General features: G+C 39.6%; 2 protein-coding genes across 3 annotated transcripts; one reads left to right on the top strand and one right to left on the bottom strand.

Moving 5' to 3' along the window:
• Positions 1–314: 314 nt before the first annotated feature.
• On the bottom strand, positions 315–25566 carry adad1 (adenosine deaminase domain containing 1 (testis-specific)). Its single transcript, XM_057349483.1, is given in 14 exon segments — positions 315–4782; positions 4993–5330; positions 16790–17736; positions 17850–17982; positions 18469–18703; positions 19138–19370; positions 19646–19816; positions 20772–20895; positions 21348–21473; positions 21820–21888; positions 24454–24621; positions 24710–24844; positions 25109–25273; positions 25472–25566. Coding segments are annotated over 11 exon segments (1662 nt in total). The 5' UTR covers positions 25263–25273; positions 25472–25566; the 3' UTR covers positions 315–4782; positions 4993–5330; positions 16790–17622.
• Positions 13004–14389, top strand: LOC130563732 (interleukin-21-like). Of its 2 annotated transcripts, XM_057349486.1 has the most exons (4): positions 13004–13309; positions 13400–13447; positions 13686–13823; positions 13929–14389. In XM_057349486.1, the coding sequence occupies exons 1-4, from the start codon at positions 13178–13180 to the stop codon at positions 14046–14048; spliced, it is 438 nt and encodes a 145-aa protein (XP_057205469.1). In that variant the 5' UTR covers positions 13004–13177; the 3' UTR covers positions 14049–14389. The 2 variants fall into 2 exon arrangements, with proteins under 2 accessions (XP_057205469.1, XP_057205468.1); XM_057349485.1 differs by having other exon boundaries at positions 13686–14389.
• Positions 25567–26468: the final 902 nt, after the last annotated feature.

Here is a 26468-nt window from a genome sequence, read left to right on the forward strand (position 1 = left end):
ATTTTTACGTTTGGGTTTAGTGGTGCTTATGCGGCTGAGGGAGGCACGATATTAGTCATGAAGTGTGTTATTTCACTTAATGAGCAGTAGAGACCACCAGTCTCTTCTCACTAGACCATCTATGCTGTAAAAAATAGTATATTTCAATATGAAAGTAAGTGAACCGTGAAGTTTGAGTTAGACACATGTTTTTGTTCAACATAATCTTTTTTCTTTACTTTAAGTAATATTTACTTAATATTTTAACAAACACTAAATGTATTTAATGAGTAGAATTTACTTTATTCTGGTTAGTAAATTGTTCTTGAATTATAGCAGCACATTTTCCTTAAAAAATATTTGTGCAAATTGTTACAAGGATTTTATTAAGTAAATTCTACACGTCATTTTTTTCAGTGTTTGAGGTATGTTTGTCTAAAGAAAATGTTTATATTTAGGTTACGTTATGTTTCCAGAATAACACAATCCCTCTGTCATAGTATAAAAATACCTTTACATCAGGCACCTTCAACATGATCGCAGCCTGCCCTGTAATCTAATCCTGGCCACATTATATTATGATGTATATTTAAAATAGTTTAAGATGTTGCATTACAAATGTACATAAAACACCTTAATTGAACAAATATAGAGAAAAGCTTACAGTATGCTGCTTACAACTTAACATCACAAAGTGTATATTTTTGACTAATAACATATAAATCAGAGTGCATTTGATGCTCATGAACACAAGAGGTATCTGCGTAACCACAGCAACAGTTGATTGGTCAAGTGTTTTCCATCAGCATCAGTTGCCATTGACAAAACATGAGGACTGTTGTCATTTACTCAAAGTGGTTTCAAAGAAATGCTCAAGGAACCAAAATCCATCTGATTTAGCCATTCCAACTACCAGCTAAAAAACCTTTAAAAGCAAAAGACACACCGCTTCCTAACAATACTTAACTTAACTAAATTTACTCCTATTTAACATTGCTAACAATAAAAAGCACCTATCTTATGCTGTTTACCTCTATTCTACTTGTAAACATATTTCTAGTATTAGTAAACATATCTCGTGTGTAAGTTGCTATGGATGAAAGAGTGTGCTAAAGGTATAAATGTACATGTCTGAAAAAAACATGGACATGTAAAATGACCGTGCCTATGGAATTTTCATTACAAATGAAAATACCCATGCCCTGAAAAAAAACAGAAATTTTCATAGAAATCACAGAAAATGTAATAATTTGATAATAATAATAAGAATTGTATTATTATAATCCAATGGAATATGTTGAGTTGGGTAGTGGGATGTTGAAGGTTGGGAAACAACACAACACCATTACATCTAACTGGAAGAAAACCCAAAACAAAGTAAACAGCTGCTGATTCATAATGACACTTGTAGCTAATGGAAACCATTAGAATTTCTAACCATTGTCATTTTTATTCTATTCTATTTTTCCAGCAGGGTGATTTACACATCTAATAAGCCCACATCTTTATAGTGAAGAACACTCAACATATGTTACCGCAGGTTGTCTGGTACAGAAAAGTGAAGCACGAGCGCCCTCTGCTGATAAGGAAAGGCTATACGCGAGTAAAATCAGCCACAACGGGTTTATGTTCCAGAACTACAAATTGATTTTACGACTGATTTTTTTGTATCATAACATCACATCTGATCATATAAAACACGTGGTGAGCTTTAGATAAAAGCAAAATATGTCATTTTTAAAACACCATTTCAACAAGCACAGCATCGAACTGCACATGATCACATCATTGAACGATATATCTAATGGTATGCGCCCAAACACACCAGATAAAGTCACTTTAGTAGACATGTTGGACGAACATTGACGCCTTTCAGGTTTTAAACATTGTCAACGCTAAAATCCACAGTTGTGTGAACAAACTGAATAAAAAACCCAACGCACCTCAATGTAATGCGAACAGCTGCGTATTTACGTCACTCGACTGCTGCAGGTGCGTCAACAGCGCCGCCACCTTTCAACATTGCGTCCATTCGTGCAAAAACCCTGACGCTATTGGTCATACGATTGTAAAAACAGTCGAGATAAAGATTACGGATTAGACAACAAAAGTGATAGCCTTTTCTAACATACTATTATTATCTGTACTGTAAAATAATTAATTTCAAACTGAGCATTTTGGCCGTGTTTCCCAGAACAAGTTAGGGGAAAAGTTTTCAATTTAAGTTGATTTTTCTCATCATTGGCAGATTTGTTCTTGTTTTAATCACTCAATCATCCCCCCCCCTTCCTCAACTGATCAGTAATCCACTATATTTTTATTCTATTTTATTTTGTTTAAATGAATGCCTCTTCTTTTTTTAATTTGGATAACTCTTATCATATTTATTAAGATGCCCACTGTCAGTGTTGTTTGTAAAAAGTGTGTCAAGACAGATTATCCACTGCAAAGCAAATTGATCATAAAACCAGTCATGTATCAGTGAATTGAAATCATAAAACCGTGATCACAGCAAGTGGTAAAACCGAAGAAAACACACATTCACCCAATAAATGTCAAGCTCACCCATCATTAACCCAAACCTCAATGATTTTCTTTATAGAGAGAAATTAATTGTTCTTAATCTTTTCATACAAGGAAAAAAATGTAGACAGACTCGGCTGCGCTTTAAAAAACACAGATTGTGCACGCAGTTTTGTGTTTGACATTAAACTCTGTGATCTTTGTGTGGTAAAATGGATTTATGTGGTATTAAGCAAACTGTAAAAACCACAAGAGAAAAAAAATGACTTGATTTAAGTCTGATGAACTTCTTTTATGATGCTTTTCTGCAGTTCAATATCATCCATGCACTGGTGTTCAGGCCCGGCTCCACGGGGTGGCCAAACCCACCCTGCCTCCACCCAGAGCCGTTGAGAGAGAGGATCCGTGAACCGCTGTTGCTGTGAAAAAACTGTTCCATTGCAGTGAACGGACTTGGCGTGATTCTCTCAGAGACTCTGCGTCAGAGTCCAGCACTGGTCCTGTTTGATAAGCACTTAATTCCGTATCCGACCCTACCCATTTGACAAAAATGCCGCAACCCGAACCTACTCCATTTACTACATGATGTAGACAAAAACATTTATTTTCTCACGCAACAAGTAACAAAATATTAGGATTCCTGGTTAATGCATTTAAACATGTAGAACTAGCTAAATATGGCAGAGTTTCGGGAGAGACAACCAAGAGCGAATCCACTAAAATATTGTTAGCTAATAGTAGCTATTCTACAGTCGTGGCCAAAAGTTTTGAGAATGACACAAATATTCATTTTCACAAAGTCTGCTGCCTCAGTTTTTATGGTGGCGAATTGCATATACTCCAGAATGTTATGAAGAGTGATCAGATGAATTGAATTTTATTGTAAAGTCCCTCTTTGCCATGAAAATGAACTTAGTCCAAAAAAAAACATGTACATTCCATTTCAACCCTGCCACAAAAAGACCAGCTGACATCATGTCAGTGATTCTCTGGTTAACACAGGTGAGTGTTGACGAGGACAAGGCTGGAGATCACTCTGTAATGCTGAATGAATTAGAATAACAGACCGGAAGCTTTAAAGGGAGGGTGGTGCTGGAGATCATTCTTCTTCCTCTGGTAACCATGCTTACCTGCAAGGAAACCTGTGCAGTCATCATTGCGATGCACAAAAAGGGATTCACAGGCAAGGCTATTGCTGCTAGTAAGATTGCACCTACATCAACCATTTATTGGATCATCAGAAACTTCAAGGAGAGAGGTTCAATTGTTGTGAAGAAGGCTTCAGGGCGCCCAAGAAATTCCTGCAAGCGCCAGGATCATCTTCTACAGTTGATTCAGCTGCGAGATCGGGAACCACCAGTGCAGAGCTCGCTCAGGAATGGCAGCAGGCAGGTGTGAGAGCATCTGCATGCACAGTGAGGCCAAGACTCTTTGAGGATGGCCTGGTGTCAAGAAGGGCAGCAAAGAAGCCACAGGAAAAACATCAGGGACATACTGATATTCTGCAAAAGGTACAGGGATTGGACTGCTGAGGACTGGGGTAAAGTCATTTTCTCTGATGAATCCCCTTTCCGATTCTTTGGGGCATCTGGAAAAAAGATTGTCCGGAGAAGAAAAGGTGAGCGCTACAATCAGTCCTGCGTCATGCCAACAGTAAAGCATCCTGAGACTCCCCAGACCTTAATCCCATTGAGAACTTGTGGTCAATCCTCAAGCAAAACAAAAACCTACAAATTCTGGCAAACTCCAAGCATTGATTAAGCAAGAATGGGCTGCCATCAGTGAGGATGTGGCCCAGAAGTTGATTGACAGCATACCCGGGCAAATTGCAGAGGTCTTGAAAAAGAAGGGCCAACAGTGCAAATATTGAGTCTTTGCGTGAACTTAATGTAATTGTCAATAAAAGTCTTTGACACTTATGAAATGCTTGTAAGTATACTTCAGTATACCATAGCAACATCTGACAAAAACATATAAAAATCCCTGAAGCAGTAGACTTAGTGAAAATTAATATTTGTCATTCTCAAAACTTTTGGCCATGACTGGTATATTTGATTGGTGATTTATGAAATGTGTTTTGATTTATGCTAAATTTGTTAAAAATAGCCTATATTGCTCATGTGATATGAACAAGTTTCCATTACCTTTTTCTGTAAAATTATACCAAATCACTAATCAAATATTTATGGAGCTCGTCTCATCCGCAAAGTCTCCAGGCCAGGACCAGACTATAATGAGAGCTTCATCCACCAGGCAGTCAGGAAGCTAAACTCATCCAATCTAAAGGTACAAAATTGTCAAATGTAAAATAAATGTAAATGTAAAAAAAAATGTATATACATAAGAATGTAAAAATCTAAATGTTTTACAATATTAATACTAGACATAAGAATAATTATAAAAGCTAAATAGCTCTTTTGTAAATAGTTAGATTATAGTAAACAGTTTGGGGCAAAATATGTACAGTATAGTTACACCCCCTCTGCCCACCTGGAAAATCACTTGGCCAACCTTTCATCTCATATCTGGAGCCGGGCCTGAACAAATGACATCGAGGGGCATGTCTGGGCCAGGGGCTGCCAATTGAATAGCCTCATTTTTAAATGTGATGTAAGTTTCTTCGGTGACTTACAGTAGCTGTTGACACAGGGGGCCGAGCTGCACTGTACGTGGGTTATAAATAGCTCGGCATTTAGAGAGAGTCATCTCGGATAAAGCCCAGGAAAAATGACACATTTCACAAGCATGTTTTACTCCGCTTCAGGAATGTCTTCCGCCCTTCTGAAGACATGCATGAGTCCATTCACAAATCCTCATTGCTTGTTGATCTGTGTAAATATGTGAATAAAATGCAATTAATACTTAAAAAAATCAATAAGAGACATATCAACAACTTCATTTGAAATACACCGTTCAAAATGTCAGCAGCTGCCAAGATCCATTAAAGTTAGTTTATTTATGTGAACCGTGTTCTATTCTCCAAATCTTGCGATTCATCCACACTTACAGAAAATGTCTGCAACAACATGAGACATGTTCAAACTTGAATTTGATCACGCATTTACACAACATTAGTCAGCAAAACAGCCCATTTTTGCAAATCTGTAGAGATCAGACCATGCACAAGCTTGAAATTTTTTAAAAACTCCCCAGAGCCGTGTTTTGTGCTTACACGACACCATTTGAATCCGGAGCGCCTTGAGTTTACAGCCGGGTAAAATTTTCTGTGGTAAGAAACACCTGAAATGTTGACTGGTTCTATCGCTGAAAAATAAAAACACAGAACCAAACAAAAACATTCGTGACATGATGCAAACTCATGAAATGTGGTTAGCCACAACTGGCAGCTGCAGAGAGCTTCTCTCAGCAGGTGTGTGAGTTTCAAACAACAGCCGTGTGTGATTTCCAGCCAGGGGAATTCAGGTGGACGGCCGTTCTTCTGCATCTGGTCAGATAGTGATTCAGTGCTGGAGTACAGAGATGACAAGATCAAGGTCACAGAGAACCACAGATGCCCTTCTGAAATCCTCACATCCAAAGAGCTTCTCTACATGCCTAGAACATGTTCACATGCTGTCAGGACATGTTCTTTGGGGATGGAGGTCAGATAAGGTGTGAAAGCTGTGTAGTGTGTTAGCTGATAGGGGTTGTGACCCGGCGCTTATGTCCGACCCATCACTGATTCGAGTCCAACTTAAGAGTATATTTGATTTCTGAATGTGATATGCTACATCATTTCCAGAGGAGTTTGGTCATCTGGAGGAACATACAACATACATGTCTACTCTATTTACACTCTTAAAAAAAAGGTGCTTCAAAAGGTTATTCGATGCCATAGAAGAACCTTTTGGTTTCATAGAGAATCTTTAGTTATGTTTTTTGTTAGGTTTGGGGGACCAACAAGTAAGATTTCTGTTTTAGTCAAGAAGAAAATTTGAGTTTAGCCAAGTCTCAAGCTCATCAATGCATGACAACTGAGATGCAGTTTGGTGTATAGAGTCAGGTCGGCAGGAGGTATAAATCTGAATATCGTCCGCATAGCAGTGGTACTGAAAACCATGGCGGCGGATAATTTGACCAACAAAGGCATAATGTAAATAATAAATAGTAATGGCCCAAGAACTGAGCCCTGTGGAACACCCTGTTTGAGTAAGACCGTGGGAGATTTATAGTTATGCATGGTAATGTAGTATTGTCTGTCCGCCAAATAGGAATGGAACCAAGATGACGCTTCTCCTGAGATGCCAATCTCAATCTCTGTGGAGTAACAGTTTGTGACAAACGGTGTCAAAAGCTGAGCTAAAATCAAGTAGTAGGAGTAAGGAAAGATTACCCGAGTCACCAAAAGGTGAATATCACCTGAAGAACATCTGAAGAATCTTTCTGTTTCACAAAAGGTTCTTTGTGGTGAAAAAAATGTTCTTCAGATTGTAAAAAAGTAAGAAAGAGATGGTTCTTTAAAGAACCTTTGACTGAATGGTTCTTTGCGGAACCAAAACGGTTCTTCTATGGCATCGCTGTGAAGAACCTTTCAAGCACCTTTATTTTTAAGAGTGTATCATCTATAAAAAAACTTCTATCATCATTCATTTGTCCTCACGTCATTCAAAACCTATATATGACTCTTTTGTGGAACACAAAAGATGTTTTGTCAACGTTTTATTAACATTCTTCAAAATATCTTCTTTTGTGTTCTGCAGACAAAAAAAGTTTGGAATGACACAAGGGTGAATAAATGATGATACTCATTTCTGATATCATTTACATATCCGTGTGTGAATTTTTTGATGGTTAGGTTACTCATCATCACATTCTGTCCCAACTGAGGACTGACCATACATGTCCCACACATTCCTATAACTGTTCAATTAACGTTACATTCATGATTATGACTCAACAAACATTTGTGAAAACCACAATTGCCCTTTCTTGTTCTGACCGTGCCATCTTTCCATGGTTCAGGTAGTTCAAAATGACACAAGTATGTGGGTTTGATAATAAAACACACAAATAATTATCACAAAATAATGTGTTTCAGACCAGAACCCAGATTCTCTCGATCACAGTCCTGAGACCCTCACTTGGGCTTTTAACCACTGAGAACATGTCACATCACATCACATCACATCCTGTTAGCCTAGTTATGACACACACACACGTTTACAACACCATTAAGTCAGATTTTATAAACAAATCTACCATAAAACGTAAACTGGTAGAGCAAGCAACAGAAAAGGTTGCGGGTTTGATTCCCAGGGAACGCGCAAACTAATAAAAACTTATAGCTTAAATATACCAAAGGTCCCTTTGGATAAACACATCCTGAGCTTCAAATCTCAGTGGTGCCATGAACGCATAGAAAAATGTTATTGCTCAGAAGTCTCAAATGTTTCTAAGGAGAAATAAAAAGAGACACAAATGAGAGTGTAATTGTTCAAACACATGAAGAGTATGGAGGTCTAAATGAATGTAGATTGTAGACTTGACCAATCTGAGCTCAGTTTGACACATTGTTGACATCTCTTCTCAAACTCTAATGACAGACCCATTTGTCAGATGTCCGACTCTTTTTCTATGTGAGATGTACTTAATATAGTTTCTCTCCGATGTCTGGGAATAGTTTATGAAAAATAAGTCTTATTTTGGGGGGTATTTTGCTGAATTGGGGTGAAATCTCTCCACATCTTTACATTTTCAAAAATAAACAAAAAAATTGTTGTCCATTTCATTCACTGATTATTTAATTTTGCGTTGCATTGTTTTGATGTATTTTTATTTTGTTAATTCAGGCATATTTTAATAAAAATATTTAAGAACCCTATGGCTAGACCAGCTACGCATCCATGTGAGATTCTCATTGCACAAAATGTTCTTTTTCATTACAATGAAGTTTTGTGTAAGAGAAAGGTTCTGTGGATGTTTTTTATTGTGCTTCTTTTATTGCATCCAGCAGAAAGTTTTAAATTAAAACAAAACTTACTTTATAGAAAGATAGGTAATGAATTACCCCACGGTAAGAAAACGATTTGTTGTTTTTTTGCTGTTTCACCTTATAAAAAAATAAGTTACCAGGCTGCTTTAAAATGTTGAGTAAAGTCAACTTAAAAATATTAGTTCACTTAAAGGTGCAGTGAATTGGCCGTTTTTATTGTTTATACTATTGTCTGATGTCTACTTATGACGTTCGCGTGGTTTTTACATTCGAAAACATCAAAATCAATAAGTGATAGGCTATTTTCAACCCTGGTTTTGAGGCCGGTTGGAGAAACGCTGGGTTTTTAAGGGCGGGCCGCATAGAAGACTTGGAAGTAAACGCCCACTGCTATGATTGGATAGCAGCTTGCGTAGTTGACTTAGTTGGAGCATTCTGTGAATTTGGTTAGACACGTAACGTTACGTAACGTGATTTTACTCAAATTTACGGACTTATTTCCCGGATGTGATGGCAAGGCTTTGCGTATATTTTGTATAGCCTGTAGTTGTATGGTGTTTAGTGATATATGACCGTACATGTCAGCATTTAAGCCCCGCGAACCGGACAGAAGATCTCAAATGTTATAGTTTTCATGATAAAATAACAAACGGTCGACTCCCGGCCAAAATGTCCCAGTACCAGAAATAATATCAAAACACTTCAAAACAGCCTCCATTATTCGCAAACGGTGGATAAAACCTTGAAAAACGATATATGAGCCCGCCCAATCACAGAGATGCCGATTACAATACAAATGACTAGAGGTCCCCAGTTAATACTATCAGGGCATATCAAGCGATCTCTAACAAAGCAAAAGTGACGCATAGTACAAATATGTTTTACTTGCATAAGATTGCTGCGCCATTCCTGTCGGATCCAATATTGACGGCACAGCACTGCTTTTTAATTTTAGTCTCTCCGCAAAGACTTGTTCAAGGAATCCGCGTTGAAATGAAGCGAACAAACGCTCAATGTTTTACCCACGTGAGCTGGAACGTCTTTAAAAATGAACTTCAACCACGCATTCCTACTGTGGGAATCTGAAGGAAGGTTATGCAGCGACTGTGTTCTTCCACAACCAGGCACTGCACAATATTTTGCGATCTTTAACGGCATGATGCACACTCGCTCTATCTGGTTCTGTGCAGCTTGTGTTCAGTACTGTCATGCGCGAACCAGTGGGCGGGGCTAGAGAAGTAGTCGTTGATATTCTTCTGTGGAGGCGGTGTTCAACCTATCTATGACAGGTGCATTCCAGAACCTGCCGTTCGCTGAGCCTGGTGTCAATAACAGTTGTTCTAATATAACAACGATGAAAGAGTAACAAACTCGTGTTGACTAATATTTTTAAGTTGACATAACTCGACATTTTATGGCAGCCAGGTAACTTATTTTTGCTTCTACACTACATCAATGTAGCACAACATAACACAAACAGATGAAAGAAAAAGTAATAAACAATTTTACACATTAGTTACAATAACAGTTATATATTTTCTCAGTGTTGACGTCCGTCATGTGATGGAGAGTTGCGTCAGCCTGACCTCATGTGGGACTGAAGTGACCCTGAAACATGACATTTCTGCCTTTAGTTTCTCAGCCAGATTCCTGTTGCTTCATTCCGGTCCCAGTTGCTCATGGATTACTCACACAAGTCGAAACAGATTAATGCTGTGAAGGGATCGGGGTGGGCAGAGTACGGCCTGCTTCTTTCAGTGTCATCTTTGAAGCTCAGCGGATTGGCTGTGATTCACGTACAATAAAACTGAAAGAAGATTTTGACACAGACCGCATGAGCGAGCAGAGGTCCGGCTGACCTCCTTATAAGAATTAACACATCGATTTCACTTTTTGTCTTTCATGTGGTCAACCTTTAAAGGGGAAATAATCCATCAAGCACCCATTTTTCCGCTTGTTTCTTTTTAAGCGGAACAGTCAGTGGGATTCTGACGTATATGTAAAGATTGTGAGAGATGAAAATCTGCATCAAACACTCACAGGGAACCCTGAGGTGCTGAGCGATGCGTTTCCATGACAACAGCACCATAAGATGCGATGCACCACATCATCCAAAGCTCAGCAGAGGGCTTTTCCATGATGCCTTCCCTTCTCTCTCTCTCTCTCACTTTCACTAAACACTTCCCCCAATCTAACCACTAAAGGACTCTCACCGCATTGAGATCTTCCCCTCAACGCTCAGTCCCTCACCTCCCGCCAGGTCAAATCAAGACATATGCTATATTCTGTTTTGTTTGATCATGCACTCTCAAAAGAGATGTCTTAATTTGAACGCATTGTTTTGTGTTATTTATTTAACACATTTACATGTTACTTTCAATACACATTGTGTTGACTTCTGAGAGAAAATGTGTTGTCCCAAGAAATAACACAAATGTGTTGTCCTTAACTGAACACCAAATGTGTTTTTAGAGTGTGTTAAAATAAGATCACGACGGGGATTAGATGTTCGTATATTGCTCGGTAACGATGATGCTAGAACGAGTATCTCAGGGTGGGTTTATTCACATGCTCGAGCAGAAGAGAATCTATTCAATGGCGTACTCTCTTTGCTCTGCGATTGGCTCACGGGGTTTCAAATAACCAAAAGGATTACTAAAAGGATTCATACTACGGAAGGCAATCAGGGTCAGTGTTGTTTGGTTATCAACGTTCTTCAAAATACCTTCTTTTGTGGGTGAATCAACGATGAAAGAGTAATAAAATGAATAAGAATAAATGAAAGCAAACCTCCTTGATGCCTTTTTTACTCCGGATGGATTCTCAATTCAATTCCGAGCAGTGGAATGGAAACAAGATCTGTTAATAATAGTCAACCAATCTCCTCCCAAGCGATACAGGGAAAATATTCTTATCGCAATGTCAGGATTACAAAGCATCCCATAGAACTACATGGAAGAATTCCCACAAATGCGAGGGAGTATCACGGCCTATCTTCAGAGCTCAGCAGGATTAGCAGTAATTCCTATTCAAATTGAACGGAAAGAAGATTCTGACGCATTGCGTGAGCAAGCAGAGTAAAATGTGATCATGACATCGTTTGAATGATAAATAGTTTGCATGGTTAAAAACCGTGGAGACTGTGATCGAACGGAGGTTAACACTTTCTCCACCACAGTCGAGTCAAGAGAGAAAAGCCTCAATTGACAGTGAAAACACTTGATAACAGATGTGTGTAACAACACTCGTGTCACTACAACACACACCGATATTCACCCGTATTCTGTTACAGATCAAACCAATCTTTCACCAGTTCTCCATCCTACGTCTTTGTTTGTATGCTTACCCACAAGCCAACCTAGAACTTCGCTTTTTTGCAAAATTGTTTCCTGCACCCTTTGGATTATTCACAATTTCTTGCAGAACAGCTCTTGTTTCAATGAAGAGTTGTGAATATAAAACATGTTTTGTTTGAAAAAGCCTGCCTGACGTTTATCCTTCTTTTTATACTTAAAATCCACAGAGCTTTTATTTGATGTAATAAATAAGACATGGCTCTTTCTACAGTCTTTCTAATGCCCGCATGATCTCTTCCCTGCGTCAACATGAGAACCACATCTTTTTGTACTGTGGTGGCCACCGTCGTGTTTGGACTGAGCGATTCGTGGCAAATCTATAATACAACGCTAGTGGTCGCTGTTAATCAAGAACTGCGCCTTTAAAGAATGTGGGAAAACGTATTGACTAACACGGTAGTATCTGTTTCTTAGCCCCAAAACAGTTTGATCACAAACATTCTTCCAAATATCTTTCTTTGTTTTCAGCTGAAAAACGAAATTGAAACAGGTTCGAGGAACGAGAAAATGACGACAGAATTGTAATTTTTCCGTGAACTATCCCTTTAAGATTCAGTGAAATTTAGTGAATTGCAAACATTACACAAAATAAATCGTTCTTTCTTCCTAAAACAGTCCAGTTGCCATCTTTGTATATGAAGCAGGAAAGACACATTTATTATATCATTAAAAAATTAACATAATCCTAAAACATGTTTCCAACATTGTTCCAAGTTCTACTTAGCGTCAAAGCGTCACTTGCTGACCTTTTTACGGTCCGAAGACATCTTTTCTACATCAAAGAACCTTTTGAAAAACAAAGCGATTCGGCAAACACAAAGGTTTTTCACAGCCAAACATGTTCATCTACAACATCATCGTTTAAAACCTTTATTTACACATTTACCTTTATTTGATTTTTATTTCATACAAAGTAATCACGTGACAATAGACTAGAAGAAATCTAGACAACCGAATGAAACCCAAACAAGTCATCATCAGTCATGATGCAATATGCTATGATGTAAAGTCAAATAAAGTCACCTCAGGTTTTTTTTACGTTATTAACTACGTATTACTGTCCACATTTAGCCGAGAAAACAACATCTGTGTACAACCTCAATGCACACACACACACGCACACACACACACACACACACACACACATTGAGGTGGAGGTGGAAGGAGAGGGGGGTGGGGGCTAGCTTGGGGAGAAAAGGGCAATATGAAAACTCCCAACAGTCATCAAAAGGGAAAAAAAAACTCCAGCACTTCATTGCATTTGCCCACCCATTCATTTTCCAAACCTTGAGCTGTGATTATAAATACAGACTCGATGTGCTTTCATGTCACTTGCACTCGTGGATAAGCAGCATCAGGTGAACATCTCAAAGGACATCCATCGATCATGTCATCTCTACCCTGGATCTGTGCTGTGACACTGGCTCTGCTCTGCTGTCTGACCGCTCAACCCTTGAAACCCAACTCGCTCTTGATAGAGATTAAAAACTTTTCTGACACTGTTGAAAATGACACATGTGTAAGTATCTGATCGTGAAACCACACGCCAATATCAGCCATCGGCTGATGCTTTGCTAATTTACTGAACTTTGTGTTTTTTTCATCACAGTGGAAAGATATAGTAAACCCGACGTTCTACGCTCCCGTCGATGTAAAGGTGAGTAAACCTATGAGATCTTTGCTTCTCGGTTCTTGAGCATCTAACTTCTAACTGAGATAAGAGATCAGAGGAACAGGAAGGAGGTTTACTATGCCAAAGCCAAACCTCAAGCCAGCAGAGATAGCTCACACAACACACACACACACACACACGCCTGAAGGTTTAGTGTCTACATCTTCCTTAACAGCCTCCATCGGACATCGAGTTTGAAAACGTTTCTGTTTCTGACTCTTAGAAGGACTGCGTGCATTCTGCTCTGGATTGCTATATCAAAGAATTCCACGTGCTTGTTGAAGAATGTCAGTCAGAGTCTGAACAAAACATAGAGGATGCTGCGGACGATCTCATGACACAACTGGAAGACTTAAAAAAAGTAAGAAATATTTGTTCAGCGCCAACGCAACTATTTCATGACCTGGATAATGTGCGAAGTGCGATCTGTTCTCACGAGTCTTTTTCATTTGCTCTCATTTCACAGTCGGATACCTCCTGCACCGATTTCGCCTGCGAGGTCTTTCCCCAAAAGCCCTTCAAGGAATTCTTGAACAACATGAAAACTCTCCTGCAACAAATAACGGCTCTGAGCAACCCCGTGTGAAAATCTGGACCAAAAAAACCTGAAACTGTGATGTTTGTGTGCCCGGGGTTTACGTCTACAGAACCTTCCGATGAAACTCAGCACAGACTAGTCACGTGTTTCGACATTGCACTGCATTTTTTTTTTTTTCAGTCGTGTTATAGCCAACGAATGTAACTTCTATGAAGACAGATATGCTGCCAGTTCTCACGTTTATGTCATAAAGAAAAAAGCACTAGAATGTTTTGATACACAAGCTTTGCTGCATATTTATGTATTTATGAGAATATTTATTTATGTTATTGGTTATTTATTAGGACGCCTGCCATGTGTATTTCAAGAGAAATAAAAGTGAACTTATTTATAAAACCTTCAGATTCCTTGGGGTTTTTTTGTCATTCACTCCTGTGTGGGTTTAAATACCCGAAGGTCATTTTTGAGGCAGAGTGGATGTGAACCCGGCCGCTGACTTCGATTTTGACCCCCTGACCTACATGCGAGCTGAGGGACGGCGGAATTTTAAAGTTTGACCTTTCGGGCCGCCCAACGCATAGTTTAGTTCAGGTGGACATCGTGCGCGTGGACGGGTTGGGAAAGTCCCCAATCAAACTTTCTATGACAGACGATGTGAAAATAGATCCACCCGTTCCACTCTTACTAATATTAAGTCACTCACCCATCACCTTTGCCCACCTAAACCGCACAGGGAAGCTCAGACTTCTCAGTCCATTAGAGAAAATGATCTGACAACGCTTGCCAATTCAGTTCATGTGACGTTGTTGTGGTTACACACACTTTTCCCTCCAGGGATACATGATGAGTTCGTCCTACATTAGTCATTAATACGTGGGCGATTGTCCGGAAGTAGAATAGCTCTCCAACAGCGCTGCTGTCCGTCTTTGAAGGAAGTGATTTAAGTGCACTTAAAGTGACGGTTCATCCCCCAAAAACAGATTCTTTCAGTATTTACGTCTTGCCGAACTGTGGAACACATCTGATAATCAAGCAACACTGAACCACGTTGACTTCTGCTGTATGAACACAAACCGCTGAGACATTTCTCAAAATATCTTCTTTTGTGAAGGGGTCACATACAGGTTCACAACCACATTAGAGAATAAACGATAGGGGGGTAACATGTCAAACATACGAGGCACACTTTAACAAGGATTACACATTACTCGAGACTAACACCCGCTTCTTCCAGAAAGGGAAGTGTTTAAGGATCGGGAGGTGTGTGCGTGCGTGTCACATATAATATCATTTATTAGAGTGTTTATGAGACCAAACCAGATCTCGGTGAAGTTCCTCAATAAAAGTCACGGTGGCTTTATTCCATCTGTGATCTCCTCATGATGAGGGACAGTTCATCACGTCATCACTGATCACAGATCAGCAGCGCAGGACAGGTGATGTATCGGTCGTATGAAACGATTAAAACCACATCCTGTAATGTCAGGTATGCGAGACTTTGAATGCGCAGAAGACTTTTGTAAACCAAAATGACACCGCAGCTGCTTATAAGAAACAATTCAACCCCAAATGAAACGGTCTTGTTTAGGGCTGCAACAACTAATCGATAAAATCGATAATAATCGATATCATCGATTGGTCTGTGACGTCACTTGTGAGCTGCGCAGTTATAAAGCAAGCGCGTCTTCTTCCCAAAATTACCGTCTCTCCGTGCAGCGCGAGGTGTGCCGTTTTAAAGCCAGACGTGTTCTGCATGCATCTCTTCAAGCTACGCAGTTTTAAAGTTTAAAGGGGAGAGGTGTTTTAAATGACAAAATGAAAGATTATATTAGTAAAACCCAATTTGTGGCGTTTGCACTTGTACTTTTTCCTGTACTTCAATACATTTGAATGACAAATATCTCACTTTTCATGGCACAAAAGAATTCTTTCCTTGGCCGACCCTCCCCTCGCTCCCACGTTTGGGAGAGACTATTGTCAGTTGCTTCTAATATGACACACATGAATCAACTCACCAGGTGTGTTAATTATGGAGACATTCACAACATTTTGGGAGAAGGCTAATGAGTTCAGTTGTGTAGACTTTTCCCATATCTGATGTAGTTATTATAAGCAAAAGATGTAATTACTGTACATTTTTATCCGATTAATTGAAAAATAATCGTCCAACTAATCGATTATCAAAATAATCGTTAGTTGCAGCCCAAGTTTTGTTATCTTCTCATTTGCATCACATGCCATTTACAGTACACTTGATTCGCTCAAAAACTCAAGAACTCAAGTCTCAAGAACGTGCCCGTGAGCAATGATGGCAGCATGCAAGTTGCATTTGACATTTCACCCTTGACCTTTGACCCCACAGCTGCACGCATCTTACGAACAGCAATCATTCGACTTCATGTCTTTATTTACACTTTTAATATGAACATAATAGTCAAAGTTTACATTTTACATTTATATGCATTTGGTTTATCCAAAGGGACTTCACGTTTGCATTTGATCAAAATGAGCGTTCTTGGAAATCAAACCCACAACATTTTGCAGCGCTAACGCAACACACTCGCACTTGAGCTGCAATTTAAGGGTTAATTCAATGCATTGCATGAACTTTCATTCAATTGCAATGACATTAAACCGTCATCCAACAACAGCACACATCTAAGAAACGTTTAAAGCGTGCACATCTTCCTACATGCACATCACATTGAACCTGCACGTCTACCACACACAAAAACATCACGCACAATAAAGCACGAATTGCTTCAATGGAGATTTTAAGACATACATACGGGGTACGAAGTCTCAGTGTTTATTTGCAGTCTTCTCTGCGTCGCGACAGCAATCACAATTCAATGAAAGGCCGATCCTCACTATCATAAAGACACTGGATGCAGTGAAAGCTTTAACAGGAAGCCACTGAGGTTTCCTGTGTTGAAGCGTGATGTTTACCTCTCCAAACATACTACACTACAACACTACAACCTTCTTCATGGCACCGGTCTCGACTGGAAAAGCGATAGTTTACCTAAAAACCCAAATTTACTCATCTTCATGTGGTTGTACACCTGTATGCGTGTCTTTCTTCAGTGAAACACAAAAGAAGATATTTTGAGAAATGTCTCAGCGGTGTTGTGTTCATATGATGGAAGTCAATGGGGTTCAGTGTCGTTTAACTACCAGCTTTCTTCAAAATATCTTCTTTTGTGTTCTGAAGAAGAAACTCATACAGATTCGGTATTACAGTGTGACGCAACAGCATGAACGTAAATGTTTGCCACACAAACAAAACAACCGAAATACAGAGCGCACACGCTAAAACAATGACCAAATGAGGGAAAAGGAACATTTTTTATTTTTATTTTCATTCGCTTTGATGAACAAACAGAACTTCACCCCCCTGTTCTCATGTAACGTTGTGGTCTATTTAGTCTGTTCTGTCATTCTTTTTCTCATCGATACATTACTCGGAGGAAGAGAAACTTGCATCTCGATTGTCTAAAAGTGCCATCTTTTTATGCCGTTAATAAAACAAAACAAACAAGCAAAACGAGCAAGATCACGACACCAAACTATTTAAACAAATAAATAACTACGTAATGTGTTTGTAACGTCTCGGCATGTCTCACATCGAGAAATGATCGCTGATCGGCGGTTTCTCAACCCACTGGCCGTATCCCTTTCTCACCAGGTAAGATTTCAGGACGCTTTTTGCTTCCTGGTACGGCTTCGCCATCATCTGGATGTTCCACAAACAATGAGATTATCCATCAACATTAAATCATTCTTAATTGCAGACATGACGTCAGGTATTGATGAGGTTAGCGAGACGGTAAAATAAGTCTGCGGTACCTTGGCTTCTCTGTATGTGACGGCGGCGAGCAGTTCTTCTCTCTGCGCTTCTTTAGCCACTAAATTAAATCGACTCATCATAGCTGCTTTACAAAGCCGGCTGGCCAACGCTGGACTGCTCTTAAACGGAGAACTGGTAAAAAAACAACACAAACACACCCATAAAAACTCCAATACAGATGACATCACACATGCACATACGTATATACAAAAGGAATCGTTTATCCAAATATCAACATTTTCTCAATTTAGTTGCCCTCATGGACATCGCCCAGATGCACACTTCCTTCTTCAGTTGAACGCAAACAAATCATTTTATATTGAATTGCCATCTCATACAGAGGCTCTAAAAAGCACACACATCCATCACGAAGTAATCCAAATGACTCGTGGCATGACAGCGAGTAAATGACGAGAGAAGCACCGGAGCCAGATATGATGTAATGATGCCAAATAAATCATAAAGACGTTATTACAATTGGGTTAACTATTCATTTAAGGCAAACTAATGTGCATTGATAGATGGATGGAGGATGGTATGGCTGCAAGTGAAGGCTACTGGCTGTTGCATGAACGAATGCATGGATGGACGCACGTACAGATGGAACACAACTCTTACTCTTCGGTTGACTTGCCCTCCAGAGCATCCACCGCCTCAGTCGTAAGGTCGCCGTGGCTCCAGTTAAAACTGAGGGATTTCAGGGAAGGTTGCGTGTCTGCAGGCACGGCCGAGGTCACCAGGCTGATGTGCGGCCGGTAGACGCAGTAATACAACGGAAGGGTTGAGGTGATGCCATCCACGCGCTGACTCACTGCCATCTGCAAACCGCGTATATCACTGCAGCCTCCCTCGCCTCAACAAACAAAGTGTTTACCAACACAAATAAGCGCTGGTAGTACAACAAACCTAATACGCAATAAACATTAGGGGTGGGTTTACAATACACTGGTATCACGATATTTTGGAGAAACAACTTCGAAACATTAACAAATTTCATCGAGATTTTTGTTGTACATACAAAACTGGACAATATTCAGAGATGAAATGCAAGTAAATAAAAACGGAACGGATCTGTCACTGAAAAATGATTATGAAGAATTTTTAACCCCAATTTTTTTTTCAAAAAAGAAATAAAAACGGCAAATCCTTAGAAAAAAAGTTATTACAAATGTTCTATTTTTTGACAACAAACAAATAAACATCATATAATTTAAGAAATGGTAAGAGCGCATTCAAACTCGCTGCTAACATCACGATATGTCTCCAACCGGTTTTTTATCAACTTACTAATGAATATGCTGTTGACGTAGACAGGCTCAATGAAATGACTCAGCAGCGCCCCCTGGAAGCCCAGCACCAGCCACTGTGTGGTCTTATCGGTTGCAGACATGCTGATCACATGAGAGCCCATCTGCTCATACGACCTGGAGAACTTCGAGAAGACCTTCCCTTCCACCACAACATGAAGCCCGATCTGATTGTTCACCTCCCACGCAGAGATCGACAGCGGATTCAGACGCCTAGTCAACAAAAACAGCGATCATCTGTTCGCTTCAATCTATCAAGAAACGCCAATGAGATTCATATTTTGTACAATTGGAAATGTAGGTTTGGTTTAATCCATTGACGTGATGCATTATGTCTGCATATTGCAGCGAGGTCATGCGTGTGTTGGTACCCAAAGATGCGTGATTTGAAAAGTCATCATCTCAGGTTATTAAGTCATCATTATTACTGTATGTTAATAGTTACAGACATGTGAATGGCCCGTGTGCGTGTGTTTGTGCATAAGTACAGCTGAGATGGGATCTGCGCAGCTCCTTTGGGCAGCTGACTCAGGTACAGGTGTAAAGTCAGATGATTTTTGAAGCTGAGGAGTTTGGTGGTCTGGTCCTGCTGGAAAACCGACTTCTCCTCCAGAGCGGGATTCTTACTGAAGAACAGCAAGAGATTTTTGTACAGAAACCTACAGGAGATTGAAACATATTCAGCAATTCAGAACAAGCTCAGACGAACAATGAACAAACAAAGATCCAGCGAATATTGGATATATGATAATATTGTGAGAATGTGAGATGATGAAATGACAGTGACATCCTCATCACCCCGTCCTTCCATAAGAATCTACATATTCCATGATTATTATTCTTAGTCACCCATTATGTTTGTCGCCGGGTTTGCAAATATCTAACCAATAAAAAGTATTAAAAAGTGCTTGTCAACTTTGACAACACAGTATTTAATCACTTTTATTTAATCCATTTTTCCATTCCCTGAAAAACAGCAAATTTGGACATCTGAGGTTTTGGAAGGACAGCAACGATATGTGGGTAGTTGACAAATAAACCATACATGTGTCCTATGTCCTATCATCTTCGTTCTTTTATCAAAAAATGAAGTTGAATCTCCATTATGTTATTTTATATTATAAATGAAGAGTTGGGATACTTCACCCAAAACTATATATTCTGACGTCATTTACTCACATTCGAGTTCTGTATAAATGTCTGTATAAATGTCTTTGTTCTGATGAACACAGAGAAAGATATTTGGAAGAATGCTTGTAACCAGACAGATTTTGCACCCCATTGACTCCCATAGTAGGAAAAATGATCAGTCAAAAGTGCCCCAGAACGGTTTGCTGTCCTACATTCTTCAAAACATCTTCTTTTGTGTTCAACAGAACAAACAAATGATAAAGTCATTTTTCCTACTATGGGAGTCAATGGGGGGCGAGATCTGTCTGGTTAGAAGCATCAGAACAAATAAATGTATACATATTTGGAACAACTCGAAGGTGAGTAAATGATGACAGAATTTTCATTTCTGGGTGAAGTATGCCTTTAAGGCTGTTTATCACTTGAGTAAACTCCAAACACTGAATTAAAAACAACTACAAACGTGTACAGGAGTCCGTTTACCTCATGAGTGACCTGCGAGCAGTTACCACCGCATGAGAATCATGCAGGATTCGTCCTGTGGGCGCCGGACTCGCTCTGGTATTGGAACTGCCCGTCCCGAGAGCAATGACCTCACATCCTGTGGCTTCAGACACGACACGTTCCATCATGTTAACATGTCCAAAAATAATAAAAACCACTGAAGGTAACCGACATAACAGAGCCCGGTGGATGTTATCTATATCGAAACAATCTGCCAACAGACTCCCACATCTTTATTTGACTCATCTAAATTTGGGATAACTGCTCAAGCCCCAATGGACACAGTAGAACGACTTCCTCTTCCGTAATGTATACGTATTTGGAATTTACATTGTTAAGTTACATTGTTAATTCATTAAGTAATTAATTAATTATAGTGTCAAAGCGCAAAGTCTCTCAAAATATCATTTTCTGTGACAAAATATAATTTGATTTCGGGGACAAGGCCGAGTCTGTGAGGAGAGGATTACACAGCCACATCTTTTGTCACGTGACATTCTAATAAAAATCCCACAATGCCAGTCTGTGGTCTGACTTCCTGCGCGGCTGACTTACGAGACTACATGACAAATGCAGCCACTGTTCCGCCACAGGCAGAGAATTCTGGGTAACTGTCCATCAGCCTGGTGAAGATCTCCCTCACCGCGCTGGGTACCTGATCCTTCAGAGGGTTCTTTCTCTCTGTCAACCACAATGAAATTATTAGTCAACTTCGGCAATAAATAAACATTCTGTCGCCTCACGTCACGCAAACCTGTATGATGTTTGTTCCCCCGTGGAACACGAGAGGAGAAACTAAGAACAATTTCGATGGAGGAAAGAAACGTCACACGGATTCAGAGCAACGTGAACGTGGATGACAGAATTGACATTTTGGACAAACCATCACTTTAAGACACATTAAACAATTATAGTTGCTCTGCAAACCATAATCAGGCCTGAAACCGCTTAGCTCTTCTTTTCAGGATTCTCTATTCTAATAAACAACACTTGTTTATTGCTTTTAAAAAGAAAAAAACATAACTACCCAACACAGCCCTTCCAGAATGGACTTCAGGTATGACCGAGTCTTTGTCCCTCACAGTCAGAGACACCTCTGAGGAAAAACATCAAACATCCAAACATCAAATCCAGATGCACAAAACATCTAGCACGACAATAATAAACAAAATATGGCTGCCGTCCTTCTCCATATTGCCTGATTTTTATTTTTTGCCACGGATCATCATCATTAGTCTCCCTTTAATGTTTGTCACTGGGTTTTGCAAACATGGAACCCATAAAGAGCCTCAAAAAGTGCTTGTCAACTCTGACGACACAGTTTTTAATCATTTTAAAAGTACAGTGTTTTTTCCATTTCCTGAAAAAAGGGCGAATTTGGACATCCGAGGTTTTGGAAGGACAGCCACGGTATTTTATATTCTCGAGTAGTGTTTGCCCGACATCGTGACCTCGGTGGATGGTCGCCACATCATTTACCGTCCGCCAGATAAGATCTTAAGACTAATTGCTTGAAGTATTTCCTGCACGAGTCACAAGACTTGAGGATGGGTTACACAGAAATTTACTACTGAGGGTTCTGAGCTAGTTTCAGGTGTGAGCAATAGTGCAAACAATGCTTGCCTTAGCAAACAGCACTGGCACAGACCCGTTCGGGACATTCTTTAAAAAGCGTTTAATACGTTTCTTCTAGATGCCTACAGGCTTCATGCGATCAGTTATTTGTTAACATGTCTCTAACACAAGCCCACTGTGAGCGTCCTTACGTTTGACTTGCGCTGAAAAACAAAGGATGCACCTCCACCTCAAACAGGAAAGAGCTTTACCACGGTTTCAGTGAATGACTGATGGGTGTGTTTCGATGGGAGGGAACGCAGCGAGGACGTTTTCTTGATTCTGAGGCCGAGGAAAGGGTTTACATTGAATTTTTAAGCGCTTGTATTTACATTAGACTTTAAGAAAAAGGGAAAGTCTGACTAACCGTTCGCATCGATTCTATGGAAAGTGTCACACAGAATGTCACACGATGGCTCGCACATGCACCTTTCCAGCACATGCCAAAACAGAAACGGGTGCACGTTATGTACTCATCCTTTATAGTCAAATCTGCTAAGGGGTAATTAAACGTATCACATCATGTGAAAATGAATCATCATTTACTGGAAAATTCAACATTTGATCAAACTTCAACATTTGTCTTAGTCTTGTACACAACTGAGATCAAACATTGATGTCGTGATTTTCAAATCGTAAGGTGATAATTGTTTATTTCAGCAAGTATTCAGTAATTCTATTTCATATGATGCAGATGTACAATAAAAGATGTCCTTATGTCTCATCGACCGTGTTATTCGTTCACCTTCAAAATAAAATTTCTGTCATCATTAAGCACCCTGTTGTCATTTTAAGCCTGTGAGATATTTTGAAAAATGTCGGTAACCAAAAACTGTAGGTCTCCATTCACTTCCACTGTATGGACACAAAACCAATGCAAATCAATAGGGGCCGACGCTTTTCTGCAACCAACATTTCATCTTACCAAACATCTTCTTTTGTGTTCTGCAGAAGAGAGAAAGTCATACAGGTTTGAAATGACAAGAAGGCGTGTAAATAATCGTTTCATTTTGAAGGTGAACTATTCCTTCATCAGCTTTTGTTTCGCAGCTGGACTGGACTGTACATCAGACGTACACTCAAAATCAGAGTGCATTGTGGGTAGTGAGCGAATGTGAGGAAAGAGTCGTTTACTCAGAATTCGGACAACAACACAAAATGGCGGACACCCGATACAGTGCACACGATATAGGAGATAGGGAGCGAATTCGGACACAGTGGGTGCTTCTTAATATGCCTCCACGTTTCCTCGCTCCAACCTATGACCCGGAAAGCGATGGAGCTCAGCCATCTTTAAGGACATCTCAGTTCTCTATTTGCACCGGGAGGAGGCGAGGATCCGGGAGGATTTCTGAGGAGTCATGAGCGAGGATACACAGGTGTTTCCTTTCACAAGTGATTTATCCACTAAACCTGACGCGCCCGCTGCACATCGTCACATCTTTAGATCATATTCAAACACGCATACATGTGATAATTAAGCATTATATTACTGTAAATGTAGACCTATTTAAGACAGTATAGTTAATATTCATATAGTTCATATTTATGTATAACTTATAGTTGACATGCCTTATTTACATCTCTGAACACTTTTAAGCATGTTTTTAACTTATTTTATTATAGTGGGGATTATGACATCCTCCTAAAGTTTGCATTTAACTTTATTTTTTATATTTTCAATGTGTGGACTCAACGACGCTTTGAAGTGACGCTAAAGAGAGCGAGGATATGCCATTTCAAATCACTTCTTTAAATTCCTCCGTCCTCGTCTTTTCCTTGCTCCCTTCCCTCACCCAGAAGGGGTGGAGCTAAGACGTGAGGAAAGGAAGCGAGGATGCACAAATAAGACTTGAGAAGCACCCAGTGTATGAACCGTGCTTGTATGGAAAAGAGTGTGTGAAGAATCAATAAAAATCCTCTTTGTGTGTAGAATGGAAAAAATTACACGCATAATTAAAATGACAACAGGATGACTAATTTTGGGTGAACCGTTTCTGTATGGTTGAATGCGTGTTAATGTTATGAATCATCATTAGATTCTTACCAGAAACCTCTGAAGGTATCCCAGCATTCTCTGAGCATGCCACGAGCTCTTCTAGGGCAAGTTCAGCTGCTTTGGCTCTGGCTTCTTTTTTGGTGATGCCCATCCCGGTTTTATACTGGACTCCATCGATTACAACACAGAACGCAAAGTAAAATCCCGTAACACCTGCTGCTCGGAGGAAACGCACACACATGTGGAATGCACGTCCAAGCATTTCAATCAAATACTTAGAATTAAGAGGGGAATAATGTTCTACCGGTGGTCACGGTTTCCTTTAGATCCATCTGAAACTGCAGAACCTGTGAAAGCTGGTACAACGCAGACACCGGGTGCATCTCTCCACCCTTATACCTGTCAATCACTTCACGGGGCAGAATCTTCTGTTTGGAATCTGTAAGAGACACATAAAAAAATCATATAACATGATTCACTACGTGACAATGTGAAATCAAAATGTAGCTGATGTACTTATGTAATACATGCTTCTGATCTTTTGGCATTCAAACATACACATAATCGATCATATTTAGAGGTTTTATCCTGTTTAATTTAAATGGGTTGAAAATACTCTTCCATAGCTTTTAAACCAATAAGAAATCATTTACAGACTAAATGACTGAATAGAACAAAAACACTCAAGATAAAGACTCTCAACTGGTTTTGGGACTGAAGGCTTGGCCAGGAAGCCATTTATTGTTGTTTATGTCGTTGAAATCAGAAAGTGAATTTCCATGTGACGAAGATGGAGAGATGTTTGTGTTGCCGATGTGGGTCAAGCCAGACCGTCTGAAGGATGTCCCTCTCGACATCTCTCTCACAACTTTAGAGGACAAATACAAGCAAATTCAGAGAGAAAAACAAGCACGTGTATGCATTTCTAGGTTCATAGGTAAGACGTGATTTCACATCCTAAGAACAACGCCTACCTGGCGGGCCAAAGAATGTTTTTTTTTAATTGCCCACCAACTGTTTGTTTAGCCAAAATACTCGACAGGTATTGTTCGACGAAAAGACAAACCTGGGTTATGCTTCTACAAAAATCTCCTCCACAGCTTCTACAAAACAGGTGCGCTCGACTTCATGCGGGGCTGCGCTCTGCAGACCAAACCAAACGGCGAATGGCATGACGTCAGAGCAGCGCGAACTCTCGCGGTACTTTGATGTCGTGGCCGTCGGTGTGTACGCAGCGCCGCATTCTCCACATCATAAACATCGCCAAAAGTACAGACTTTGGTGTTCTAGTGATTCAGATAACTGTGGTGGGTGGTGTATATGCTTGTTCACGCAACTTATCTTAATGTTATATCTTACTTATCTTTAAATTGTTTGTAATGGAGTCCTGCCCGGTCCAATATGGCGGCAGTGCAGTAATCGGCCCAGCTGTTCACGTCCGTTTCTATGGTAACATTACTATCTCCAAAATGACGTGTTTATTCTTGATGCTTCTATGATGGATTTAATGAATATGTACTTTTTATGTCATTATGCCTTATTATTTATTTATATATTGATTAGTTAAGAGTTGATAATCCCTGGCCCCATAAAATAATAGTCTCGTCTAAAACTACAAAATAACAGTTATTTTTTAACGGCATTGCAGGAACTGGATGTAGTTGCGTATAAAGGATGTGTGCTGGAAACTGCATTTCCTTCATTTTACAACAAACAAATAAACGTACAGTAAATATAGGCTAAATAACTAGGGCTTTCTGTTTTGATGGAGAATTATACTTTGGCAGAGAATTGTAACGTTTCTTCCTCTTCTTTTGACCTTGTATTATTGTGGTTAATAAAGATCTCGATGAGATCCATGTGGCCGTGCTGTACATTCCGTATATTAGTGTGCAAACGCACATTACAATCATGTAACATAAACTCATTAGCACATGTCAAATATGAGCGTTTATTGTGTCAAATCGAGTAATGCAACAATAACACTGTTAGAACACAATCCAAGCGAATGAAAACACATTCATTGATTCTGATGTGTGGTAACTAAATACCGAAGCACTAGT

Source organism: Triplophysa rosa, linkage group LG13 (genome assembly GCF_024868665.1).
Source record: "Triplophysa rosa linkage group LG13, Trosa_1v2, whole genome shotgun sequence".
NCBI lineage: Eukaryota > Metazoa > Chordata > Actinopteri > Cypriniformes > Nemacheilidae > Triplophysa > Triplophysa rosa.